This window comes from Acanthaster planci, linkage group LG01 (genome assembly GCF_054643075.1).
Source record: "Acanthaster planci isolate LZ-2023a linkage group LG01, COTS_SCS, whole genome shotgun sequence".
Taxonomy (NCBI): domain Eukaryota; kingdom Metazoa; phylum Echinodermata; class Asteroidea; order Valvatida; family Acanthasteridae; genus Acanthaster; species Acanthaster planci.
The window spans coordinates 23,301,492-23,326,925 of record NC_141777.1 but is presented as its reverse complement, the minus strand read 5'-3'; the positions used below and the strand labels follow the sequence as shown (position 1 = coordinate 23,326,925).

The 25,434-nt window shown below is 40.4% G+C and overlaps 3 protein-coding genes across 7 annotated transcripts in view; 2 read left to right on the top strand and 1 right to left on the bottom strand.

The window, feature by feature from the left end:
* The first annotated feature begins 382 nt into the window (after window positions 1-382).
* LOC110978434 (uncharacterized) lies at window positions 383-4,488 on the top strand. The gene is made up of 3 exons (XM_022233432.2): window positions 383-637; window positions 2,104-2,295; window positions 3,060-4,488. Exons 2-3 carry the CDS (start codon window positions 2,119-2,121, stop codon window positions 3,171-3,173), a joined length of 291 nt encoding a protein of 96 aa, XP_022089124.2. The 5' UTR covers window positions 383-637; window positions 2,104-2,118; the 3' UTR covers window positions 3,174-4,488.
* On the bottom strand, window positions 4,428-9,766 carry cdkn3 (cyclin dependent kinase inhibitor 3). Of its 2 annotated transcripts, none has more exons than XM_022233431.2 (7): window positions 9,535-9,766; window positions 8,005-8,120; window positions 7,752-7,807; window positions 7,352-7,396; window positions 6,892-7,103; window positions 6,379-6,525; window positions 4,428-5,862 (listed from the first exon to the last, which is right to left on the bottom strand). In XM_022233431.2, exons 2-7 carry the CDS (start codon window positions 8,118-8,120, stop codon window positions 5,770-5,772), a joined length of 669 nt encoding a protein of 222 aa, XP_022089123.1. In that variant the 5' UTR covers window positions 9,535-9,766; the 3' UTR covers window positions 4,428-5,769. The 2 variants fall into 2 exon arrangements, with proteins under 2 accessions (XP_022089123.1, XP_022089121.1); XM_022233429.2 differs by having other exon boundaries at window positions 9,543-9,766.
* A 3,407-nt stretch (window positions 9,767-13,173) lies between these two features.
* The window catches only part of LOC147800560 (uncharacterized), a 46,409-nt gene continuing 34,148 nt past the window's right edge, over window positions 13,174-25,434 (top strand). For 2 of the 4 annotated variants that reach the window (XM_087140287.1, XM_087140300.1), the window contains exons 1-10: window positions 13,174-13,302; window positions 15,251-16,315; window positions 16,886-17,057; window positions 17,582-17,778; window positions 18,133-18,239; window positions 18,751-18,771; window positions 20,658-20,821; window positions 21,630-21,770; window positions 23,033-23,122; window positions 23,774-23,848. In XM_087140287.1, coding sequence (XP_086996413.1) covers window positions 15,278-16,315; window positions 16,886-17,057; window positions 17,582-17,778; window positions 18,133-18,239; window positions 18,751-18,771; window positions 20,658-20,821; window positions 21,630-21,770; window positions 23,033-23,122; window positions 23,774-23,848 — 2,005 coding nt within the window. In that variant the 5' untranslated portion in view covers window positions 13,174-13,302; window positions 15,251-15,277. Of the gene's footprint in view, window positions 13,336-15,250; window positions 16,316-16,885; window positions 17,058-17,581; window positions 17,779-18,132; window positions 18,240-18,750; window positions 18,772-20,657; window positions 20,822-21,629; window positions 21,771-23,032; window positions 23,123-23,773; window positions 23,849-25,434 lie in introns of all 4 variants that reach the window. The other 2 variants (XM_087140293.1, XM_087140298.1) reach the window with 2 other exon arrangements.

Genomic DNA, 25,434 nt, shown 5'->3' with positions numbered 1-25,434 from the left:
TCTTAATTTTATAAAACGCAACCATTGCAGAAATCAACAAGTTTCAAATTGATGATTAAATGACTTCCAATTAATTTAATTTTTTCTCTTACAGTTTGGCTTGTTGGCATTTATGACCTATTTCGGGAACAATATGTATTTTTCATTCAAACAACAGAAAATCTCCCCGCTGTGATTATACTCTTTTAAAAACAAAAAAGGAGGAAATAGGCTTTAATTTCATGTGGGTCTTAGAGACTTTCTTTTCAGGTTAGGCGGGGGGATATCAAGTTTGGCAACTTTCAGCAGCCTTTGCAACGGAAGATGAATAAGACAATTTCCAACTATTGGTGGCGTTCTTTACAAATATCATCCAGTCACAGTCGTACATAATGTGCTGCTGCAGTGGTGCTTGCAAAGGCTTACTGTGCACATACTGTACATGCATATGTACATGTACGTATGCATCATTGCGTGTGGCTCGCTTGTGTAATACACTAGAGCTACAGAAGTAGTAAACTGAAGTTGAATAATCGAGAGCGAGGAAACGAAATTGCCTTTGACACATTCGAGTTCTGCTTACCATGTTCGCACGAAGTGTTGCTTTTTGAAGTGTTTACATGTACATGTATGCCTTGGTTATTTCACAGCGAATTGTGTAAGTGACATGCAGTGTTTCATTGGAGTAATGAGAAAAACTAATGTAACTCCTCATCAGTCATGTCAGTGACAAGCCTTGAGACTGCGTGTGGTGTAACCTAGCCAACTCGCCCCCTGGCCGAGTCACCCCCGACCAAGTCGTCCCCTCAGAGGAGAGTCCACTGGTTTGGACAATTAACTACATGTATATTTCCAAAGTAATAATAGGCCTAAGTGTCCTGGCAGAAGGTGGGATATTGAAGAGTTCACCTTAAGGGGATTATTGACAATTAGTCAATAAACTAAGCTTGTCAGAATTTGATGTCTGGCAAGCATCACTACCTTGACCTACAAGTATTTAAATCTCACTTTAAATATATTTTAAATGAAATGTTCTTTACTCTAAATTTAAAGCTGTGTTTGTTTTGTTTTTATTATAAGTTATTACCATTGTTATTATTTTAATGAAGAATTTTCCGTGCTGATATCTTGGCGACGTACACCGGGGGCCAAGCCAGAAAACAAAGACGACACGATTTGGAGAAGTTCAATCCCACTCACATGCATTAAAAATATAAACTGGAGAAATCAACTTTCAACAGAATGTTAAAAAAATTAACAGAGCTCAAGGAAGAAGCTATCTAACCTTGAAAGGGAAACAATTTTGTAAGAAAAGAGAAAACAATATTACAACAAAAATAACATGATAATGTGGAAAAAGGAAAAGTAACGAAGGGGCGACTTGTTTAGGAGGCTAGTTTGCTAGGAGGCGAGTTGGCAAAGGGGTGAGTTGGTAAGGGGCGAGTTGGCAAAGGGGTGAGTTGGTAAGGGGCGAGTTGACCTGAGTCCACCTTCAGCACCCTGTTCCTACAGTAGGCCACGAGAATGAAAGATTTAGATTTGCATCCAGAACATTTTGGAAAAGCATGAGACTTTATTTATTACATGTTAGATACTCAAGCTTGCTGTACCTTACTGAAACGTGGTTAAATTCATCCATCCCAGATGATTTGATAGATATAGATGGGTTTGACGTTCTCCAGCTAGACAGATCACCCAGTGCAACAAATAAATCAAAGGGAGGTGGTGTTGCTTTGTATGTGAACCAGAAATGGTGTCAAATGTATTTATTTTTAATTAAGAATGACAGTGTGACCTTGTAGCTGGCTACTGGTGTGGGTGGCGGGGTACTCTGTTGTGCCGAAAATGATGTGGGTCGTTATGCCCTAAATGATGTGACTGTATACTCGGCGACTCCTTCTTTTACTGTTTACAGTGTGATTCTGACAGGTGCCAAAATGAGGGTTTGGGCGGCTTTACAATCATAACATCTATGACATCACATTACATTGTAGCATGAGTCCTAAGTACAGTTTGGATGGTCCCAGCCACACTTTGTTTCTCCACTTTGGAGATGAACAGGACATCTGACATGGGAGATATCGTAGATTCCATTGATGCTCTTACATTCTATTGTACACGTAGTTTGGATCTTGCGAGATGTCCACCCAAGTCCCAGACCACTTGAGACACAACTGGGGTCAGTCCAAAAAGAAGAGTGAGGGTAAAGGAGAAGGGGCAGAGCCTGAGGAGGAGCAGGAGGAGGACGAAGAGGATGACCCCGTAGATTCCATGCTGAAGAAAGCCGGATGCCTGGCACTCCATCGTGATGTCCAGGTGAGGAACCTTCATAGGCTTCCATGTAATGCATACATGTATATGTACACTCTAGTTTAGATGCACAAAATGCAGTGAGCTCATGTTATTTGGGAAACTCTGAGAATGGTGTGTAGTTTTCTGGACAGCTACATGTACGACAGTACAACCGTGACGTGTGAAGACATCTGCCAAGTTTTCCTTCTAACTTTTCAGCACTGTTGAAGTCGGGACCATCAAAAGATCAATCACTAGCTACAGGGTGAATAGGGAAGGAATGCTTTTGTTCCTGTTGATTTCAAATAACTGCATGTCTGCGAAAAGACAGAATTCAGAATGGAAGTCTCGTGTTGGTCTTGTGATGTCCAAAGGAGTCTTGACCAAAGATCGTATAGCGCCGAAGGCGCAAGATGGATAACTCTGCCCAAAAGATGTAATTAACATGGGCGCCATTTGAGCAAGCGATACGCCTGCGCAGTTTACAGTAATGTTTGGGCGCAGGCTCACCAGGTGGACGTGCCTGCCGCGGCGCCTGTGCATTAATGTGCATTGCGCAGGTGTATCGCTTGCTCAAATGGCGCCTATGCGATTACAACGTTTTACGTGTGTTCACGGTGAAGTTTGCCATCTTAGCCGCTTGGCGGCACTATACGATCTTTGGTCTTGACTAGGACACTGCTTTTTAAACCAAAGCCAGTTCTTATCATGCCCTGAAAGTGATGTTAGCAACATTTAACAGCTGACACAAAAAACACAAAACTCCAGAGTTTGTGTGCTTTCTTCAGAATTGCATGGCGGAGCATAGGGACTGGCGACAGTGTCAGAAAGAGGTGGCCAGGTTCAAGGAGTGCGTGTCCACAAAGATGCCAAGGACATCTAAGCAGCAAGACCAGCCATGATGTGGTCGGCGCAAGACATATCATCAATTTTGTCGCAGAGGTGATGTCAGAACAGGATGCCTCGTTTACTAGCCACCGGATAGCCAGTGATCAGTGCATGAGCACAAGGTTTGCAGACTGGACCTTGTCACCATCTTCCTGTTTACATGTCTCTGTGATGGTTTGGAAAAGCCAAATCTCAGGGGAAAGAAGACTAAACCAGAACCGTGGTTTGAAGAGGAGGCTGGTGATACAGCTTCTTTCACTTTTAGAGTTTTTTATGCACATGTAGTCATTAGTACCAGAAGCTTCAATTCTAGTCAGCCCTGGTAAACAGTGCATATGCCATGTTATAATTATGCAGAATGTCATGAAAAGTACTCACAAATAATGTACATAATTTTTCTGCTTCCCATGTATTCAGTAATAGCATTGTGATAACTTTGAGAACAGAAATCTGTAATAGGTTGAAATGGGATGAAGGTGATGAGGTTGGAAGTGAAGTACATGTAGTTGGGGTAACCAGCATTACAGCTTATAAGCCTGACATTACATGTACATGTACGGTACCTCAAGATGAGAGGCAAGTCCTCTCCTAGCCAAAGGACCATCCTGGGCAGTGCACATTCAATTGCCATCATACCAGCAATAACAATGACACTCATGAACATCTTTACCCAACCTCCAATGTTGACATTGTAATCCATCAGCCAATAGATGTTTACAGTGCTCGTATTCCATCTTGATGGGATAATCTGTTGTCAACTTCCAAGAGGGTTTCCTTCTGGCTTCTGACTGGGAAAGGCACAGAAGCCTGAAGGGAACCGAGCAAGATCAAGATTTCTCAGGCTTTAACAGTCTGGCCCGGGGGTACATTACATTATTTTCAATGACATTATTTCAATGAAGTGTAGCATTTCATCAGTTAGGTAACATACCTTGTATGAAGATGATACAAATACATAGTGTGCAGCATCAGTGAAACACAGAGAATTTCAGAAATATCTACAGTGGATAAAAGGACTAGTAATTAGTACACTGGCTAATCTGGCCCAGCCCTTTAAAACCTCAAGAAGTCACTTAAATTTGATTAATTTCAAAACAAGCAGGAGCTAATTCATGTATGTCTTTTCGTTTTTATGTCCAGAGAGAATGGAAATAAGTCAACAATTGTTTCAGTGGCATAGGCATGGAAAGACAGGTGGAATCCAGATATTTGATACCATAACCATTGGTGCATTGTGAAGAATTTGTCACACAAAAACGGGTCAGGTGTACAATATCCTTTGTTCTCTGTTTATTTGCCTCCAATAAAAATACAAATATTCTCTTATAATTTCAGCGTTCTTGCTGTATTTATTGTACATGACAGTGTTGTATGTAAATGCACCGAGCTGCTTATCAACAAATGAATGTCACACACTATCCGTGAATACATTTTTTAATTCGCTGAGCAAAAATCTTATAAATGACTACGGATATGAATACATAGAAGCAGTCTGCATTTCACTAAAACCCAAACCAGAACAAACAAAACCAAACAAAAGGATTTGCAAGGACCTGAATGTCCCTACTCCTGTACCTGCAATTCCATCACTTTTTGAACACATATCTTATAGATAAATTAGCTGTGCAGAATTGATAGTGCACATACAGCTGAATTACGGACAAAAAATTTCACTATTCCACAGAGATCCAAATTTAGATTGATTGGTAATGATTCTTGCAATAAAAACATGAATTCATTTCCTGATTAGATAGCAAAACTAGCAAATGAAAATACATCATATATTTGAAAATACTGAGAACAGTACTAAGTGGTGCAGCAAATATTCTAAGAGGTTTCGTGTACCTCTGTTGATAAATATCCACGTCTTCTTCTTAAATTCAATCCATGACCACCATAAAAATCTTTTAACTAAAAGACATGATAAAGAGTGCAACTGATTATGCAACTGCAGGATCTTGGTGAGCTTCATGGACATGTATGTGGGTCATTCTAGGCATTTGGGGTCCAAAAGTGCTACATTTTCGTGTCCCTGTTACATCTGACCTTTGTTATTTGACATGGAAATATCACTGAAATTGATTTTTAACTATTATTATTTGTTTGGCAGGTAATTTGCATTAATTCATCACTCTTGGAGACAAGAAAATGTGTTCTGAACTTACAAAATAATATATGACAGGGGCATGAAAAACATTGGACCCCTGATTTGTAGAATGACCCATGTGAAAGTATGGTGGATAGGTGGTGCTATAACCGTGATAACATAGGCCACGTCCAAATTACTAGGCTCTGGCTTGAAACTAGACACATCTTGATGGGGAATGGCGGAAGCCACAACCATAGACTTGTGTGTATTTTTGAGCCACAGCCAGGTAAGTTGGACACAGCCATACATGTACATGCACACCATGTATTACATGTTTTACACTGCAAAGGAACAATCTCCATGTGAAGTAAGCTTTCATCAGTTGCATGTGTAAATCTGGAAGGCGGCAAATCCCCAATGCTGACGTCGGATTTTCTTATTCATGTCATATTTACATGTACGTGAGGTGAATCCTTGCCCATATCATCACCTGATCATGGCCCCTGGGTCATCGCACACTGTTATCTTGAGATTGACCTTTGCTCCGGAACTGCCTGTAGGGCTTCTTGGCAGTCTTCTGCAAGCTGTCGGAAGTCGTTGATGAAATTGTATTGCTGAAAGTAACGAAACATAAGAAATATTCTGTTACAAATCATGGACTTATAATTACACATGCTAATAAAACTCTGTTTCCCTGATTTGCTGAAAACTTAATAACCACTGAAATCGATCTGTGAATCTCATAAATTTCTTTCCAAAGGATTTTTTGGGTTTTTTTTTTTTATTTGAATTCATAACTACACAAAGAGTAAAATTTAATCCCACGAGCACACTGCATAACTTTCTGAAGGGGGTCCTTTCTCGGGACTTGGTTTTATCTTGATTTCTGCCTTTGTATGGCCCTGACTTAAGGTATGAATCCCATGGGGAAATAACCTGCATCTTTGGGTTATGTGGGCCTTACATGTTTGTTACAAGCAACTCAAAAGTCTCCCTTTGAAAAAGCCTGAATATGTACAGTGCACAATTTGTACCCTTTGGCCAACATTGGAAGTGAAATGCACCTGGATGACGTGAGGACCCTGCATGCATGATTAACTACAGGGGGAGGGGCTTTTTGAAACTCCTACCTTGACGGTCTCGATGGCCTTGTGACCCCTCAGCTCCCGTACTTTCTGAATGGCAGTCTCAGAATCTAACCCCGGGTCCAACTGCAGCAGTAGGCAGGCGGCAACAAGGCAAGATCTCCCAAGTCCTCCGTAACAGTGCAATAAAACCTGGAGGCAAATCAGAAATAACATTCGAGTTGAGCTCCTATCAGCTTTATTGTAAGGAAAATTGAAAGAAAAGAAAGTGCTGCTTGTTCCCAAAAAGGGCTTGGAAAGTGAGGAACATGTGTGATTTTTTAATAAGAATGAAAGTGTAATGGCGAACGTTTGATAAATCCATGATCTTTATGGAGACATCAATCACTGATACCCAAGTACTAACTGGATGGTGTACATGCCCATATTGCCGTACACAAACAAACTTCATAAAGAGAGTGGCATCCAGCCATCACTCTCAATGCATTATCCAGTCATGTTTCCAAGTCTTTGTGAATGAACAAAACTTCATTATACACCCAGCACACGTAGAGTTACCTTCTTCCCAGCTGCAAGGAGATCTCTCAGAGTTTGAAGTGCTCCAAGAATGTTGGAGACTTCCAGATTGGCTCCATCTTCCATGGGCAAGTGGTGGATACCAAACTGGGCCACAGCATATTCAGTTAGCAGCGTCGGCACTCTGTATCGGAGCAGCTCGGCGTTGGTGCACAACAGGAACACATCTGTAATACCCAGCCTTTTTAGGTCATCTAAAAATACAAACACACAGTACCTCACCTCCTTGAATATGTTGTGTCAAAAAATGATTGAGATCATGGAATGCAGACGTGCTGCACCTTCATTGTGGCACTGAACAGCACCCCATGAATGAACAGCAGCGTCTGTGCGGTCGTCTAAAAACAAACGCCGCAGTATGAAATTATGAGCAAGACTTTTAACGGAGAAGCACAAAATCTGAACTTCAGATAATGGATCAATATGTGTTAACTTATCTTACCAATATCTGGCTTCAGTTTTCTCCACACTTCGCCAAAGCGACATCCTACATTCAGAAGAAAGAAAACAAAAACCACACATGAAACATACTAGAACTCACTGGGAAGTTACTGTGGCAGTCATCATAAAAGTGACAATTGAAAGTTATTCTGTACACATTAATAGAGGGTTTGCATGGCTGCCAGGTTGCAGGCCCATGCTTTTGTTCCACAGGGTATGCATAAAGATTTCCCTGTGGTACAAAAGAACTGCCCTGCAAGATGGCTACCGTATAAAGCCTCTATAGGATTTGGGTGAGAGGCTTACAACTTGCTGAATGTAAGCATTTTTTACACAAACTTACTTTATACCTGATGTTTTTAACCAAAATTTGCTCGGTCAAATGAAAATCCAAAGTTTACCTGGAATAGCACTTACACCAAGTTGGCCTGGAAGACCATACGCAGACAAATCCAACCTACAGATTTTGAACCAAACAGAGGCAGAGAAATTCCATCACAGCAAGAACAAACTGACATTCTGCCCTATGTGGGCAAACGCATTCAAACGCAAGAGTTGAAGTCAACTGAGTGGTCTGTTGGTGTATATAAAACAATGAAAAACACATACAGTTACGACTTACGAGTGCATTTTTCGTACAGATGGGCATCTTACCAATCAATTTTTAAGGGTGAAGTGTCAAATGGCTGATCGTCATCTGAGGTGTCAAACTCACAGGACTCATTTTTGTCTATACCATCTTCCTCCTCCATCTCAACATCCTCAGGCATCTGAACAGAAAACAAACACACTACATGTACATGCATTGATTTGAAAATTCAGTCATTTTAGGTGCTTTCCTGTGGCCTTCTGGGATCCAGGTGAATAGAGCCCTACATCCCTTTTTAATTAATTGGGCTCTTTCATTTCAGACAAGTTAAACTGTTTCAAGCTTAAGCATGTGGTCATGCTATTTAGCGTCAACAAGTATCAGCAAACACAAGTAGTGTCAACAAAGCGTCAACAAGTTGGAAATACCCTCTACAGATTTAAAAGTGGTTTTTATCACATATATATTTTAGAGATTCTAATAATTGCCAATGTGTAAAAAAACCACTAAATTTGCTTCAGATTCTCGCAGGAAAATGAAAATTTTTCTTGATGTATGGGGGCCGCCATCCTTCTTTCCCTTGCCGTCAATGCGAAAAAAAGATGGTGGCCGGTCGCATTGCACAAACAGGCCCAATTTTGTCAAATTTCAACACTCAAATATCACTTCAGATAGATATAAATACACAAATTTGATATGTAGGATCCTAATTAACATTGTAAATAAAATATCTTTGCACAAATCTGCTTGAATAACTTGTTGACACCAATTGTTAATGCTCGCTAACAACATCTCAGCAGGATACTTGCTACATACATGTAGGCCTACTCAGAGTCCTTTTAAAATCATACTGCATGTACATGTCTCTGACCCCGCTTATGTTTCTTTTATATCAGAAATTTTGTTGACACTGCATAAAATGTTTGCTGATTTGTAATTGTATGCAGTGCTAGGCCCTACATGTGCATTTTCCAAATAGGCCTATTTCCAAAATTATTCATGAAAAAATGACCATTTCTTTCAGATGCCCGTTTCTCAATTTAGGATAGAAATGGAGAGGACCATTTTTCTGATGACAACTAATAGGCCTACTTGTATCCAAATGAACAGGTACATGTATTATGCCCTGGTCCGAAGTGGTTAACATGGGTAGGCTAAACGTTTAGGCCTACCTGTACATGTATGTACTAGGCCTTGGCCTATACTTTTTGAAAATAACTCGGCAATTTTCAAAAACAACAAACAAAATTTGGCATTTGATGGGATGTCTAAGTAATTTTTTAATTGCCTTATTTTTTCACAAGTCAAAAAAATTTACTTTTTTCCAAAGAAATTTCCATAAATTTTAAACCAAAATGTTCTGAACATTAGTACATGTACATGTATGATGTAGGAGGCATATTGGCATAAAAATGTTGCCTAGACCCACTAGACTCCTTTTATTTAGTCCAAAATTTGGGGGGGGGGGAATGACGCCTCAGCTATCACCATGTCATGGCCAGTAAGTCTACCAGCCGATAGGGGAAAGAGACCGAAACAACACTCAACAGGCATGACTGCTAGTTCGTTAACAACTTAACTAGTCCTAGGCCTACCTACTTACTGGTACGTTCTTCTCAACTGGTACACCCATTTCTTCTTTTGACATAGCAGGAATTATGTTATGAAGTCGGACACGGTACAACTAACTAGTCTAAACGTTAGATCATGTAGGCGTTTTAAATTTTGGAAGCGTCGCTGCTTGGTTACGCAGGGGTCGTTAGGAGCGTTTTTTAATTCTATGTCAGTGTGCAGGTTTGCGTTTCAAATCTCCCACTACCAGTTTTGACCATTAATGTGTATGGGCAGCCTAACGTTCAAAACTTTGAACGCTTGAAATTACCGACTTTGTTGAGGGCGCCATGTAAATACTAGGAATAGTTTACTTGCGTTACTATCTGAAGGGCAACAGTTTGTTACTACATGTAGCTTGATTACCAACATGCCGGTTCCGAACAATGCAATTTTTGAAGAAAAAAAAAATTTATCTTATGGTGTTTTTAGTGTTTTGAATTTAAAAAGAGGGCTACATTATTTTTTCTCCTCAGTTCCAAAATAAATTAATTTTGTGGGGAAAAATGGAACTTTAAAGTTTGATTTTTTCCGTCCTCTACTATGTTTATGTTCATAATCCAATAATAATATAATCCAATAAATAAAAAATGCTGGCCTGATGACCAAGTGTGACTTCTTCTTTCGTTGTTGTTTTGTTTTAATGGCGCTTTGGACTACTTAGGCTATTTGCACCAGCAACGATACGTTTATTCATAACATTTATTATTCAGCATCTTTTTACGGAATTAGAAAGAAGGTCCAGTTTTAGAGGCAGGAGGAAACCGAGTACCCGGCGAAAACCTGCGAGAGCGAAATGGACTGGAAACCGAATGCATTTAAAGCCTGGGCCAAGCCAGAGGGACTCGAACCCGTGCCTCACTAGTGCAAAGCGAGGAAAGAAAGAACCACTAGCGTAACACTAACCCGCTAACCCACTACCCCATTTCCACCCCCCCCCCTTCCCAAGTTTCGAGTACTGTCAGTTTGGATCTCAAAATTCCAAACCTCTTTGCCCTTTTTGTTCACAGATTTTTTAAATTTTGTTTTGGCTATAAGAACAATACGTTCTTTAAAACTGAGTTTCCTGTATACACAATCCTCAACGAAACCTGAGCACTGATTATACTGCTTTCCAAATTTCTGAATTCATTAACTTTTTTGAGGCAGACGCGAACAACGGTTACGTTATCCCATCGCTAAGGGCGTGGCCTTTCCGCATAATCCAGCAAGTTCGGGACAGACGGTGTGGCATCTGGGCGCGGATTCCTCGCTCGGTTTAAGTTGCGTTTACAGCGGTGCATAGAGTATCAGCTTACCGTGAATAACTTATTTCAAGACGATAGAATATTGGCATAATGTCACATAACCCCCCCCCCTGCGTGGTCTGCCTCTGCATCATATTAGCAATGGTCTTCTAGCTAATTTTCAAGATGGTGATGATCAAGATCAGTGCTCCTACTTAAACCAATGTTCTACTACCTTTTCGTGTTGAAGAAATTCCCCAGATTTTTTCTTCATGGAGATTGCTGGGCTGGATCCATAGAAGTCTTCTGGTCTGGACAACATCGATGGCAAGCTCTTCAAGCTGGCAGCCCCTGATGACGTCATCCTCCCTCTCACGTACATTTTGAATTTTGCCATTTCAACTGGTTCTATTCCTCAAGTATGGACAATGGCAAAAGTTTCCGGATTTTAAAGCAGGAAATCGTAAAATGCTATCGGCCTAGATATCAGTTTTACCCTTGTTTCAAATATCCGTGCAAAGGCGGTCCACTCCCAACTCCTTCCTTACCTCACTACAAATAATATTTTTCCCCCAACCACCCCAGATTCGAACCTGAGTACTCCACCCTAGCAGCAGTGGCTCGTGCCCACGATAGCTGGCTCCATCACAGTAACGATGGTAAATTATGGCTCTTTATTTATTGACTTACAGAAAGCGTTTGACACTGTTAACCACAGCATTCTTTTACACAAACTTCCTTTCTATGGTTTTTCCACTTCAATCGTTGGCTGGCTATCGTCGTATTTACCTGGTAGAACGCAGCAGTATGTTACAAGTCTACACCTTCTTCAGTCAACCTAATTACATCTGGCATACCACAAGGATCGATTCTCGGCCCTTTGCTTTTTTCATTACATATCGATGATTTGCCCAGATGTCTTTACCACTGTAGCATTGACATGTGCAGACGATACTCTCATTTATTGTGGTGATAAAAACACGGAACTCATTGAAAACGGATAATTAAAGTCGGATGTTCGCAACATGACAAAATGGCTACAGGCTATAAACAAATTCTCCTCAAAAGACAGAAGTTATGCTGATTGGAACTGCTCAAAAACAACTCTGAAAATCTTCATTTCGGGACAAACAATGAAACAATTAGCATAAGCACTTAGGTGTAGTAAGAGACAGCAAACTCAACTTTTCGGAACATGTTACTATAGACTGTAATAAAATCAATTCTTCTATTTCTGTGCTAACCAAGACAAAAAGTTTGTTAAAACTACTGGGGTTTTTTTTGGGGGGGGGGGGGGTATGCAACGCTCTCGTTTACCCCATATTGACTACTTGTGCATGGTGTGGCTCTCACCACCAAAATTCAAAACTTCAAAACAGAACCCTACGTGTTGTTTTTAAATTTTCCCCATTTTCGACCACTAATCTAATTTTCAGTACCATTGAGACAATGATAGTTCCCTGACGTATTCACTTTCAACTTGGCTGCCAGGCTTTTAGGGCTCAGTGGCATCGGTGTTGCCCCGAACTATTTGTGCCGGAAACTCAACCGGATCCAGCTTGGCAAACGACCAGCGTAGTATCACAGCGCAACTTCGTTATTCCTAAACCTAAATGTGAACTTTTTAAGAATATAGTTTTAGTTACAGAGCTTCTGTATTTTTAAAGATATTCCTCTCGCCATTCGCTAAGGCCCTTATTCTTCTTTTCGGCGGCTGCTGAAAGATAATAATAGGATAGTCCCACATACATGTATTAACCTTGTACTCTGCCAGTTCATCTGTACTTGCATTTTTGGATAGTTAATATTAATTCTTGGGGGAGGTAGGGGACGCTCAATGTTTTCTTTATGTATTTTCCCTTGTACTTATACCTATTTTTCCCCTCTTTTTGAATTGCTTTCTTTTTCCACTTTTTATTTCTTAATGGATTTTAAATGTAATTTTTTTTAAGAATGAGAAATCTTTTTTGTGGTCATCCACATGTATTTGTGATAATGTTTATATTACGATCTTGATGGATTTCTTTTTCGTTTTTAATGAGGGTCCCAAATGTTGCTGGATGGGTTACCCTCAATGAATATGGTTTAAATTTTAAAAAGTAAAATAAAATAAAATTACCCAGATTATTGTCCGAATCTAGGTATATGAACAGTGTGGTTGCCACGAACAGGTCAACCTTTATACTTTGGTGACTTTTACTGTTCTTTGTATCAAGGCAAGTAGGATGTTTTAGTGTTTTACAAAATCTTGACAAATATTTGCATTAATATAAATGGCTCTTAATTTTGTCAGAACAGCAGGCCATCATCATAACTGCTCGGCCTCTAGACTGGTGCCGTTGTCTGGGGTTACAAGCACATAATCTCTCATTAATACGGCAGGACACAAGTTCATATTTGTGTACCTCCAAATACGTGTAGTCTGTGATGAGTACGTCTAGCTCTCGGATCGTCGCGCCGCACCGCATCCTTGGCTTAATGTTTGCGTGCTTATATTCTTCCGTGATGAGACCGGTGGAAATGCTGGTAAGAGCGTGGAGGTGTCTGTACTTGGCTTAGGTAACAAACTAATCTATTACATATCTCTAGAAGTTCGTGTTTCCCAACCCAGTAGTCTTGCCCTGCTACCGGGCACGGCCAGGGAACCTACGTTACTTTATTACGTAGTCACCAGCCCAGGTTGGACGACGTCTACATTACATTGCGACTAAGATATACGTCGTCCTACCTGGGCTACCTAGTCACCTACTCTAGCGGGATGCAGAATCTTCTGTTTTCAGGTTTTGCTGCAGCAACCTGATAGTGATACAGATACAGATGAAAATAATGAAGACTGGCATTGGGGTTGGACAGTCCAAGATAATGCAGGTCCAACGTCGACCAGATTAGGCCATGTACATGTACCTCTATCTAGACCTACATTAGACCCGTAAACAGGGCCCAACAAAGCTCCGTCGTATACTGGGCCCAGTCCCAATTAATAGGGATTTCTTTCAAAAACTTTATCCAGGACATCCGTGGGCATAACTAAACATCCGCTTAATTTTATGAGATGAAATTGCACCGGTATGTTCACTACTTACACTGTAAAAAATCCACTAGGTTGCTAATTATAGAAAACTCGCCTTTTCCTCGTTTGGAGGAAAAAAATGTTGCCTTTTTGCCGTTTTCCCACTTCATACAAATTTTCGCCTGACTTGTACATTACACAGACTCCTTTGTATGATTAAGTAATGGTACCCTGTACGAGAGCCCGTCTAGTTAGTAGTTTGCACCCAGACTTCAGCACCTACATATCTCGTTCAGATCTGCGAGAGTACCTGTCGATCTAAGTACTCGTAGAAAATAGCGCGGCTCGCTCTCAGTAACATGAAGTGACGAAACAGCCGTTGCTTTTGTGCTAGTAGGACAAACTTCGTCCAGAGGGGGAAAACGGCAAAAAAAAAGTAACTTTTTTTCCTCAAATGAGGAAAAGGCAGATTTCCTACAATTAACAACCTAGTGCATGGTTTACACCATAAGTAGTGAACATGCTGGTGCAATTTCAGCTCATAAAAATCAAGCGGATGTTTAGTTACGCCCCCAGATATCCTTTTTCGAAAGAAATCCCTATGAATCGGGAAATGGCCCAGTATACGACGGAGGAGTATTCGTCGGGCCCTGTTTATGGGTCTAGACCTAAATGTGACACTAACTAGGCCCTACATCTACAGTACATGTGTTCAACAAGGCCCAGGCTACTTACTGTTACCACTTGCCTCGTGATTGTTTAAGTCTCACATACAGTTCTGCAAGACCCACTGACTTTGAGCAATTTTAGAAAAACAAAGTAAAATGAAAAAAATTAACAGTAGGCCCTATTTCATTCCTTACAGTGTTATTAAATGTTTTGAAAATGAAATGAACTAAGCTCTATTTTTTTCTCCTTTGATCCTAGAGATGTTAATTGCAGAGAAAAATGGAACTTTAGAGTCTGAACTCTTATTTTTCCATAATCCAATAAATACATGTAATTGATCGCCTCATGGTCAATACAGCTTCCAGAAAGTAGAACACAGTCTGATGGCAGAAGTTCATCGTGTGCCTTACTTTTTGGCACTTACTTTTGTTGTATGTACTTTTGGGAGGTCGTAACAAAGACGGAGGGAAACTGAATTGAGCTTTGATGGGAAGTTAGCATCTTTGTTAGAATTCCACTTTTTCAAACAAATCTCAGGAATTTTCAATCTGATTTAGATGTTATTTGACACACCTTTTAAAGTGTTTAAAGCTGAAGAAGGCAAAGCTACCCATCCTTTGTATGTTCCATTCCCGCATCGCTTCACTCAACCCCACTGGATGGTGTCCATTTATTTAAAATATCATGGGATAGTACATGAACTTAGCATGTACTTCACGTCTGAGGATAAGAGTAAGGCCCAGCCAAGGTATGAAATTTAACTAAAACATAATTTGCTGTGGTCTGCTTTTTCAGAGGCTCGGGAGAAAAATGTGATGGACCATGGCCGACTTTGATTTCTCTGTTGTTAATGGAAGACGGAGTACTTTTCAACTTCCACAGAAGAACTTACGATATGGTAACTTTGAGGGTGTGAAGGCACTCCCACATGTTGGCAGCGCAGCTGTCACTAGTGAGCAGCTGGCAAAGACAGGCAGCCACTTCAACAACAAGCGGATATTCCAGAAAGTGTGCCAGTGGTTTGAGACATGGATGCCGTGGCAGAAACGAATCCTGCTCTGCGGGATAACCGACCGATGCTCCAGCAGCCAACTGGAGTATCTGGCCACAGCCTTGGAGCCAGTCTTCCACCGCGACTTCTCAGCATCGTTCAACAAGGAGAAGTTTTCCGGCACGCCTCCCAAGAAGCGACAGGAGGAAGACCCCCAGATGGCACTGCTGAAGGCACTGCAGATGGCCACTAAAGGGACCAAATATGAGGGCGATTATCTACTGGTGAGGTCAGGAAGGCAGTCCCGTGGATACAGTGATTTGGAGGGATTTGCACAGGAGTATGTGAAGCAGGTGATAGAGGGAGCCCTCGAGATGATGTACGGCAGGTTTTCCAAGACCAAACCGCCAAGTGATCATCAAGGTCAATGCCAGATGCAACAGCCACTCCAGCCACATGAACGGGGCGAGAGCACCGTCCCTCCACACCTTACCCTAGATGTTCCGAAATTCAGGAAACTATCAGAGGAGGAGTGCTTGACCTCCGAAAGCACCGGTCAGTTGATACCGACCATAACCACCGATTCCGATCACCAGGTGCAGAGGATGAAAAGAGCCACGCGCACACTGACTGCCCCACCATCACACAGCTATGGCTCCCAGTCCAGAAGTCCAGCCAGGTCTGTCCAGGATCTGCAGCCACCTCCAGAACACTGCAAGCACGGGCGCCACTGGACCTTCCCAGGTTGCCAGAACCTGCAAACTCCCCTCTTCTCCGATAATCTGACAGGCCGGGTGGCCACGGACAGTGGTACAAATTTCACTCCAGGTTATGGGACTGGTAGCTATGCTCCACTGCAGGCCAATAAAGTAAGGAATAAAATAATCTTGAAAAGATTTTACGAGTGGAAACAGTCGTTCAACCTTAGATCAACGCTAGCTCTGGCTTGAATTCATTTCATTCACATTTGTACACATGTGTACAACTTTATGAGAAAACAAGAGAAATACATTTGGACCATCGATCTTAAAAATAATCCAAAAAGAGGGGTTTTTTACCATACCACCCAAAATAGTGGAAAGGGGCTTCCCCTTTCACATCACAGTTTTCTGATGACAAATCATTGGTGCACATGTGTTGCAAAGATCTTGCAGTACATTTACATGTAATTTACACCACATCCCATTATTGAGCTCTTTTCTGCATACACAGTCAATGAAATAATCACTCATTTGTATGAAAACAAGTGCTTTTGAAAACCTACATGTACATGTGCTCAAGACACACCAAAAATGAAGGCTTAACATGGAAAGGTTTAATACTTATGTGGCATTCATATCAATGGAAATGTACTGTTCAGTTTTACCAGGCACATGTATTATTAAAACACATATACACTATACATAATGTATGTACATGCACACCTGTTCTTACTTTAGGTTTCTACATTGACTTGGTGTATGAAACACCAAAGAAGGGACAGGACACCAACCAGTCCAGCATCGCCAGGGGCCAGCAGGCCAGCATCTCATCATCACAACAGCCATGTCAGCTCAGGCAGTGTCAGCACAAGGGATTTCTTTGAGCACAAGCAACAGTCACAAAAGCTGGGTAATCACTTTTGGTCTACCAACAGAAAGGCACCAGCTTTCATGGCTTCACCATGGCTTAGCAAATAATAAATGCTAGGTCCAAATTAGCAGAGAGCCAGTTATGAGCAATACAAGCAAGAAAACAGTCCATGTGTACATGCATATGAACTTGATTTTATGATGAAAAAACAAAACATCCGATAACTTCTTGTCCAAAGCAACAGTGAAATATAGAAACCACTGCTGTCATTGGAGTAATAACATGCATTTCAAACACATTGCAGTGGCAGGACAAATATACATGTAGAAAGCTGTCATGGTGATAAATTGATCTCAGAATTGCTTGTCATGCCACAAAGAGAGACACTGGCAAAGTGGCAGGACTGTTGTTGTAATCGTTTCATTAATAACCCACAGTATAACTCAAAGTGGGACATTGTGGGTGGATCCTTTGTAATCAATGACATTCATTTTACTTAAAAAAAATTATCAAATCTTATCTGATCTTATCATCGTATTATCTACGTTTTTCTCTCTTTTTAGGCACTATGTTCAGGGCTTTGCGGACTGGTCAGATCCGGAAGCCAGACAAGCTTACTGATGTTTCCATTCCGCTTCAAAAGACTTTCAAACATGCCAAATGGTGGGGAAAGGAGCCGACTGGTACTCGGCAACTGGTGCCCGCTCATCACAAGGATCTAAAAGAACACTTCAAGAACCAGATAGCTCAAGTGTGGGTGGTAAGTTCCACAGGAACATGACAACCAGAAATAACAGTGGCTCCCTTGCAGAATACCCCACCACTCATCTGTCTCTCCTCAAAGCAGGCTACAGAGTCTCAATTGACTATCCACTGGTGCTCCCTGCATGTTATGCATGCGTCATATATGTACATTTGCGTAATGTACATTTTGTGCACAGTACACGTGGAAACTTTGGCCATGCGGGTACAGGCCAACTCTGAGCTATGTAATACATTGTCAATTGCCTTTCGTTGTATAAGAACATTCGTGGCACAATACCTATGCAGTTACCATCAAGCAAGCCCATGCATACTTGATAATAATATCCTATCCTATATAATCTACCCATAGTGGATGCAGGACTGGGAGGAATTGGAGAAGGGAGATCTGCTAGTTGAGCTGATCAAGATGTGCGACCAAGATCTCTTGAAATTTCTGGCTGATTGTCTCCAACAGAGGTAACTCAGACTGTTATCTCACCCTTCTGAAACAGCAGTTGCTTACAAACTAGAAAAGAATCAAAGAATGATTTGACGTTGAATTTCCAGTCACTCTTGAATGCCATGAAGTGATAACAGGAGACTTATGCCAATACTGCACATAGTCGTCCAGCACATTTTTCAATGTTTCCATTCTCAGATTGGAGCAATATATAATGCTGAAAAAAAAATAAGATTAGATTGCAGTTTCACATGATAGGCTGAAGTTAAATTTTTTGGCGTCTGAGTCTGTCCACTCCACTGTCTTCAACCTCCAATCGAGATCCATTTCCATTTTTTGGTTTAATGACATGGCTTATTTAGTCACATGTACATCTAAATGCCTGAAGCAGTATACTTGTTTTCATGTGATTGTTTGTCTGCGGAATATCTAATCATTTCTTGTCGTTTCCAGTCACAACTAAAGTTGTTCCAAGCAAAAATTTACTTGTTCGTGTATGTTTTTTTTCCATTTTGCACGCAATCATAGACTGAGACATTTGTACAAATGGTATGTATACCTGCAATGCAGTGAAGGTGTGCTGTGATCATGGAACAGATTTAATACTTATGTGACACTACTAACAAGTGCTTCACTTTTCAGTCCATTATTTGGTAGTATTGAAACCAAGATTGAGCAAGTTTATGGACCCAAGTTGGACCACCAAAATGTCTAAAATAAGTTTTGTGCACATGAGATACATGTACGTCAAATTTACCTCCAAATTGACGAGGGTAGATAAGTACAAAAGGCCTGGAGTGCCATCAAGCATATATTTTCAAAAAGTGAAGTATATTTTTCGAAGTTTGTTTTATGAAGTAGCGGTATATTTTCCCAAGTTCATTTGTTCTCAAGTTTGTTCCTGTAAGATCTATTAATAGAAATGTTTCTATTCTTGGAAACAAATCGTTTTTAGGAGATATTTTTTCCAAGTTCGTTTTAGGAGATATTTTTGAAAGTTCAGATTTATGAGTTACATTTTTTGGAAGTTTGTTTTTGTGACAAATAAATACAACCCTGACAATATATATCTCCTGAAAATTAACTTGGAAAAATGTATCTCACAAAAAACAAATTTCATCAAAAATATATCTTGTGAAAATGATGTGTTTCCAAAGATAGAAACAATGTTTCTAAATATAGATTTCCAAACGGTAGAATGTATGTCTCGCACAAAGTGGGCCAAAATATATTTCCCTAAATTGGACTTCAAAAAAAATACATCACTTATTCAAAATACATGTATATACTTGATGGCACTCCTGGGCTTTCATAGTTAAAGGTATGTGAGTTTCATCACTAAAATGGTAGCTGTACCCCGTCCAGTAAAAATGTGTATGTCATTCTTTTTCTTCGTCAGTGCGGCTCAAAATTAGGAATTTATTATTACATGTACATGTATGTGATGACTCACGTATTCTCATAATTGGGACCCAACTTTATTTTTTTGTCTACACAACCTTTTTTCCACGTGCGAGCTTGGATATTTTGTAGCAGTGTGTCTGTCAATGAGCATGTCTCTTCTGTGTTTTTGCATGCACATACATGTATGTAATGTACTGTACATTAAATCTGCTGTCTGTCAGCAATCTTCTTGCGACCACACTCAACACTACCACTTCATGCATCTTGCATGGTCTTTCCACTTTGGTTTTTTTAGTCAATGTAATAGGTTTCGAATAGCCAATCTTAGATATTGAATATACCGCATATGACAGGTACATTCCTTGCAAATAGAATTGGCCAAACTGTCACAGGTAAAGTATTCATGAAGGAGCAATCAATCATCAAATGAGTAATATTGTGGTATCCTTACATTGTATGTTGCTGTGAGGAACAGCAGCTATGAAACTTGTCATTGTCAATAAAGGTAGCTACATGTACATGTATGCTCACATGCAGCTGCAGTTACCAATAACAACCACATGCAGTAAGAAAGCCAACCGCTTTGGCTCTGGCTACTTTCTGTTGATCTGGGTGTTATATTATTACATGTAGTCAAAGCCCTGACGTTTGAACATGAGGTGAATTACTCTTTCTCTGGAAAAATGGGTTTGAATTTGAGTATTATAGCTCATGGTTGGTGACAGTGATAGAACTTGGCCAACTTCGACAATGCAGCAGCAATTTTTCAACTTTTATGAACATGTATCACTGAGCCCAGTTCATGTTCATGTAAGTGAAAAACACATCAGATTGGATGCAGAAGCTGTGAAAAGGAAGACATGGCTGAAACTAACTCTGTCATGTACACGTAACTATTTTCCATCTCCCAAACTTCACCTGTGCCCGTGTGTTTAACGGTATCCTGATTTTTACACGGTTGTTACTTGTCAGTCATAGCATCTGCGCCCCATAGTTTGAGCCGCGATATTTGTCTGTGTTGATTGGTGCAGGTTGCGCGATCGCAATGACATCAATTGCCTGCCAGACAAGCTACTGCTTCACATCTTCTCCTTCCTGCCTGCGCATGACATCTTCATGGCTGAGAGAGTCTGTCGAAGGTGGCGCTACATTGGTGCGCAGGATGCCCTGTGGAGAATCAAGTGTCAAGGGATGGGTGAGTGGTAATTGAAGTTAAAACACAAGTTTCGCAGAATAAAAGTTAAAAGATACTTTGTAAACTGTTGGTCAAATTGATGGTTGGAAATTGTGATAACTCTTTGCGAGATATGTGACACTGTTGGAAAAAGCTTTGTTTTGAAACTTTTCAGAACCTTGCATTTTCTCACAGAAGAGATTTCATGTAACAATGAAAAATAGTAATTTATGTGAAATAGTAAAGTTTCGGTTACGTCAGGGATGTATGCTTTACTGTAAATCAGAACTTGTGAAATGTCAGTCTCCAATACATACATGTATGTACATGTACATGTAAATTTTGTATCTGTTGGATAATTCATAGTCCTATTTGGCAAAGTTTGTGTAGCCAGATCATTTTTACGCAATAGTAGTGTGATTTTTGTGAAGCCAGTTGGTCAGGATTGTAGCCAAATTTGTCAATATTTGCTGCTTGGTAACAATGACAACTGACAGCCTGTAATTATGAATTTGTAATGTACAATGTAGTTCCAAGATTTCTGCTTTTTATGTGATTGCATTGTTTTGGCATTGTATAGCCTTTTGTGAGTTAAATTGGAATAGTATGACACACTCAAATGTTTGAGTTGCACATGTAAACACTGGATTTGTAGATTTGAATTGCCAGGCCCGAGAAGAGATTGACCTCAGGCATACCTTGTCTTTTAGCTCTCCTACTTCATCGAGTGAGACTTGGTGCTTTTGCCTCCTAGGGAGTGTAGACTCCTGGAGTGAATCAGTGCAGTTGGCAGCATCATTGGTCATTTGTTTCATGTATGTGCATGCAGGTGCCAAGGAAGGCTTGCTAGACCTGCCTGGCTTGATTGAGGAGTTCAATCAAGGCTACAGTGTGGACTGGAGGAGTGCATACACCGAGCTGTGTGAGGTCGCCCAGCATGCTAAGAAACCGGCCATTCCTACGGCCCAAGGTGGGATATGATTGGAATACTAACTGCTTCAAAAGATGCAGTACAAACTAGCCTCTCAACATGGCCCTTTTTGCTAGGGGCCCTCCTCAATCCTCCAAAATCCGCCAATTTGGGGGATGAAGAAATTGGAATCTCCCTCAATCCGCCGAAATCCTCCCAAATTTCTTGAAAATGTTACTTGGAGGTGTGCCTACTGCCTCAAGCCTTCAAAATCCGCCAGCAATTCCTGTCATATTGAGGCAGTGCGAATGACATTCTTGAGCAGTGTAGCTGATTTAAAACATATCGGGCTGAATTTATGCATGACTAAGCAAAAATAACACAAGGTCTAACCATGACATGCATGGCATCCTTCGCAATAAGCCATACACTTTTGCCATTCATCCTCAATTCTCTGAAATCCTCCAAAACCACATGAAGGATTTTTGAGGATTGAGGAGGGTTAGGGTTAAAATGAAATGAAGTGCTAAATAGATTACCAAGAGTTGAAGTAGTGGCACTTGTTTTATAACAACCCCAGAGATTCTGCACATTTTAAGAAGTGTCATTTCAGTTCAAGCAAATTCCAATGCAGCTGTAACTGTTCATTATTTTAAAATCAACTGAAACCTGACCCATACATTTCAGTATTTTTCCTGATAAAATGTTTTCATTCCTTTCTGGTGTCAAAAACATAAAGTTCATGAATGTACGTGCACGTACATGTACATGTATGTCACAGTGGGTAGTACCGTACAGTTTCAGTCTACCACGGAATAGTCTGTTAACGAAACAAACTTGAGGCTACAACTAGGCATGTTCTCTGCCAATCAAGAGACAGAGTATCTCAGAGTAGTGAAGGTGTTGTAGTGTTAGATCCACAGTCCTAGTCACTCCACATTGTTAATTGAGTGTGTGTGTTTACTGCCAGGCATTTAGATGCTTGATGTGGATAAAGGCACGTAGTCCAAACATTGGACAGTAAACACCTCCCCCAAAAATTCAAGAACTTGTATAAAACAAGCTTTGAAGACAGTAGTTTTCATAACAGACTCACCCAGTAGTTCTTGAGTACTTTATCCCAAAGCTCAATTCAAAACAAATTCCCTAATTTAGCTTTCTTTCTAATGCTGACTATGTTTGCTGTCTCGTATCTTGTTTTTTTCTGCAACGTGTAAGTTCACAGCAAACTGGCGAATATTTGAGGATAACAAAAAGACTAGAAAAGTACGACCATAATGCTGCTTTCAAGTGTTTTCTATAATATTTCCTTTTCTCTTCAGTTGGCGAGACTGGGACCAAGAAGTGGCTGTCCATCAGGTTCACAGAATTTATGAAGAAACGGACCCAGACACCAGAGTCTGACAAACTGAGTGAGTGTTGTCAATTGATGACAGTACAAGGTGTCAGTATTGGAGGGGGAGAATGTGGGGATTTAAGCCTCTAGAAATTTGCAGCTGAAGAGAGACTTAGCTGAAGTTGTTTCAGGTTTAAGGCAACTGACACATGGCCAACACGATGCCCTTGCAAAAAAAGAAGTGGGGGGGTCAAAATGTCAACAGAACAAAACTAAAGAAGTTGTGGCTAAGAGCCAGTATAAATTTGCCGTCTTTCATGATTTGTTACATCCAAAGGTTTAGGCTCATAAACGTGGGTGGCGTGGTTTACGTTTGAAAGTGGGAATTTCCTCTCATGAATTCGAGGTTCTGTTACAGTCTTTTTCTGTAAATGTTTTCATTCATCTTTTGTGCAGTTTACATTTTCTCATAAAACTCTGGAAATCTAACACTTCAATGCTTAGTGAAATGTCGGAAAAACTTGATTACCAAAAAGGATGATCAAAAACCTTAAATTTTTTTCTTTGATTTTGCAAACATTCTTTGGCAAGTTTTTTTATCATATGTATATGCAGTGCATTGACTTGAAGTGACTTTCTATTTATCCTGTGATTCTGTGATAATAAAGAAAGTAAAGAAATTCCATCTCTTAGCAATGCTTCATTATTGACTCGCTCTTGACTTCAGCACCTATTGAGAGTGAGAGTTTGTCATCCGAAGAAAGTTCCACAGAAGATTTTGATCGGAAGCACAGCACAGTAGGTGAGTTACGAATTCTCAGGAAAGCCAATGCTTTTGACCCTTGTCTACTGCACTGGATTCAAACAAACTTGCTGACCCCGTCATGCTAATGTACATGTAGTGTAGTACACAAATATTTGCTGCTTCGAGTAGTGTAATAAAAGTAGCCTCCCAAGATGAATGTCCATGAATAGCAGGGATCAATACTTCCATTTCAACACAAAATTTGTTGATATTCACTTTCCAAATTTCTCCATAAAATGTTTTACCCCAGCTCTGCAGTGCTACCTCTCAGACATACACACAAGACGCACATTACACCCATATATGCATTTGCACACAGTACCATTTATGTGTATAATAATTGCTTTGGTTAGTAAAAGGTGTAATTCTTTGGTTGCTGTGGGTACGGTCATTTTGGCTGTGCACAGCAAGATGGTAGAAATAGTTAATGCCACGTGACTAGCTCTCAGCCAATCAAGAAAGAGAATCTACAGTTTAGGTGTTATAATAAAACATCTCCACTTGTGAGCAGGATTTGAGTTACTTCTCAATGACTTGGTACAATCGTCCTCGCAAGTGTTCGTTATTAAAGCAGTGAGTGTTCAATGCAGGGCAACATGGCTGTGAGGGACAAAATGCAGTATTGAAATAAATAATCATTTCATGATTCTTCAATTTAGCATAAATAATTCAATCTGGAAAGACAGCCAGTCCAGTAAGTCTGTAGTGGTATTCAGAGGTTAGGTTTCCACAAACAGTATTGTACAGTTTACTGGTGTTTGTCCTATTAAGTCAAACCTCGTTAATAAGAGCACTGTTAATACATGATTCTGCTTATAACGAGGAGCATTTAGGTCCCAATCATTTGTTTTTCATTGTTTTCATTCCTGATAATACGAGGTTCCTGTTATTATAACAAGGTACCGGTAAATTGCCAAGTCCAAACAAGATTCTACTGTATTGCCAACCTGTGTCTGTACCAGCCAACTTGGTTGTATTATTGGCAGAATATTATGTCAAGTGCCTAACACTTTTCTGTTTGACATCAATATAATAATTCAATACTGGTTGCACATTAGCGATAGGTCTGGTATGCAAGCAGCAGTGTCTGATGCACGGCCCTAATATAGTCTTTGTTTTGCGTCAGTTGAATGTTGCAGTGTCATAGTATGCACAAGTTTCTTTCACATACCTTGCATGGACCTGAGAATTAAACATGTGACTACAGGTCCACATAATGCAGGCAATGCGAACATTGTGCAGATTGAGCTGAGCCAGGCCAACACAAGGCTCCCTCTCTCTGAGTAATGGTTTTTGTAGACATTTTTGGGGTCAGAGTTATTGCTTGCAAACTGATGAGGAAGAGTCGAAGAAATGTCCGTAAAACTCTAGCTCTCACAGTGTTTACAGTGCCAGAAAATTGAGAATTTTTTCCAAGTTTCTTAAATAACTGCACAAACACAAAGGAACATCTGCACTGTCAAATGTTAACTAATAGAACCTGTGAGGGTTGAGTAGTACCAAGATGTTTCGATAGGCATTCCATCATACAACTAATGAAACCTGTGAGGGTTGAGTAGTACCAAGATGTTTCTCTAGGCATT

What these genes read in the sequence shown, in the direction of transcription:
- LOC110978434 (XM_022233432.2), top strand. Translation starts at nt 2,119, where the DNA reads ATGTCCACCCAAGTCCCAGACCACTTGAGACACAACTGGGGTCAGTCC. An exon ending in CACTCCATCGTGATGTCCAG is followed by an intron (nt 2,296 to 3,059) that starts GTGAGGAACCTT and finishes TGCTTTCTTCAG; the next exon opens with AATTGCATGGCGGAGCATAG.
- cdkn3 (XM_022233429.2), bottom strand. Translation starts at nt 9,587, where the DNA reads ATGTCAAAAGAAGAAATGGGTGTACCAGTTGAGAAGAACGTACCA. An exon ending in AAAACTGAAGCCAGATATTG is followed by an intron (nt 7,104 to 7,351) that starts GTAAGATAAGTT and finishes TTGTATTTTTAG; the next exon opens with ATGACCTAAAAAGGCTGGGT. An exon ending in AGGCCATCGAGACCGTCAAG is followed by an intron (nt 5,863 to 6,378) that starts GTAGGAGTTTCA and finishes CGTTACTTTCAG; the next exon opens with CAATACAATTTCATCAACGA.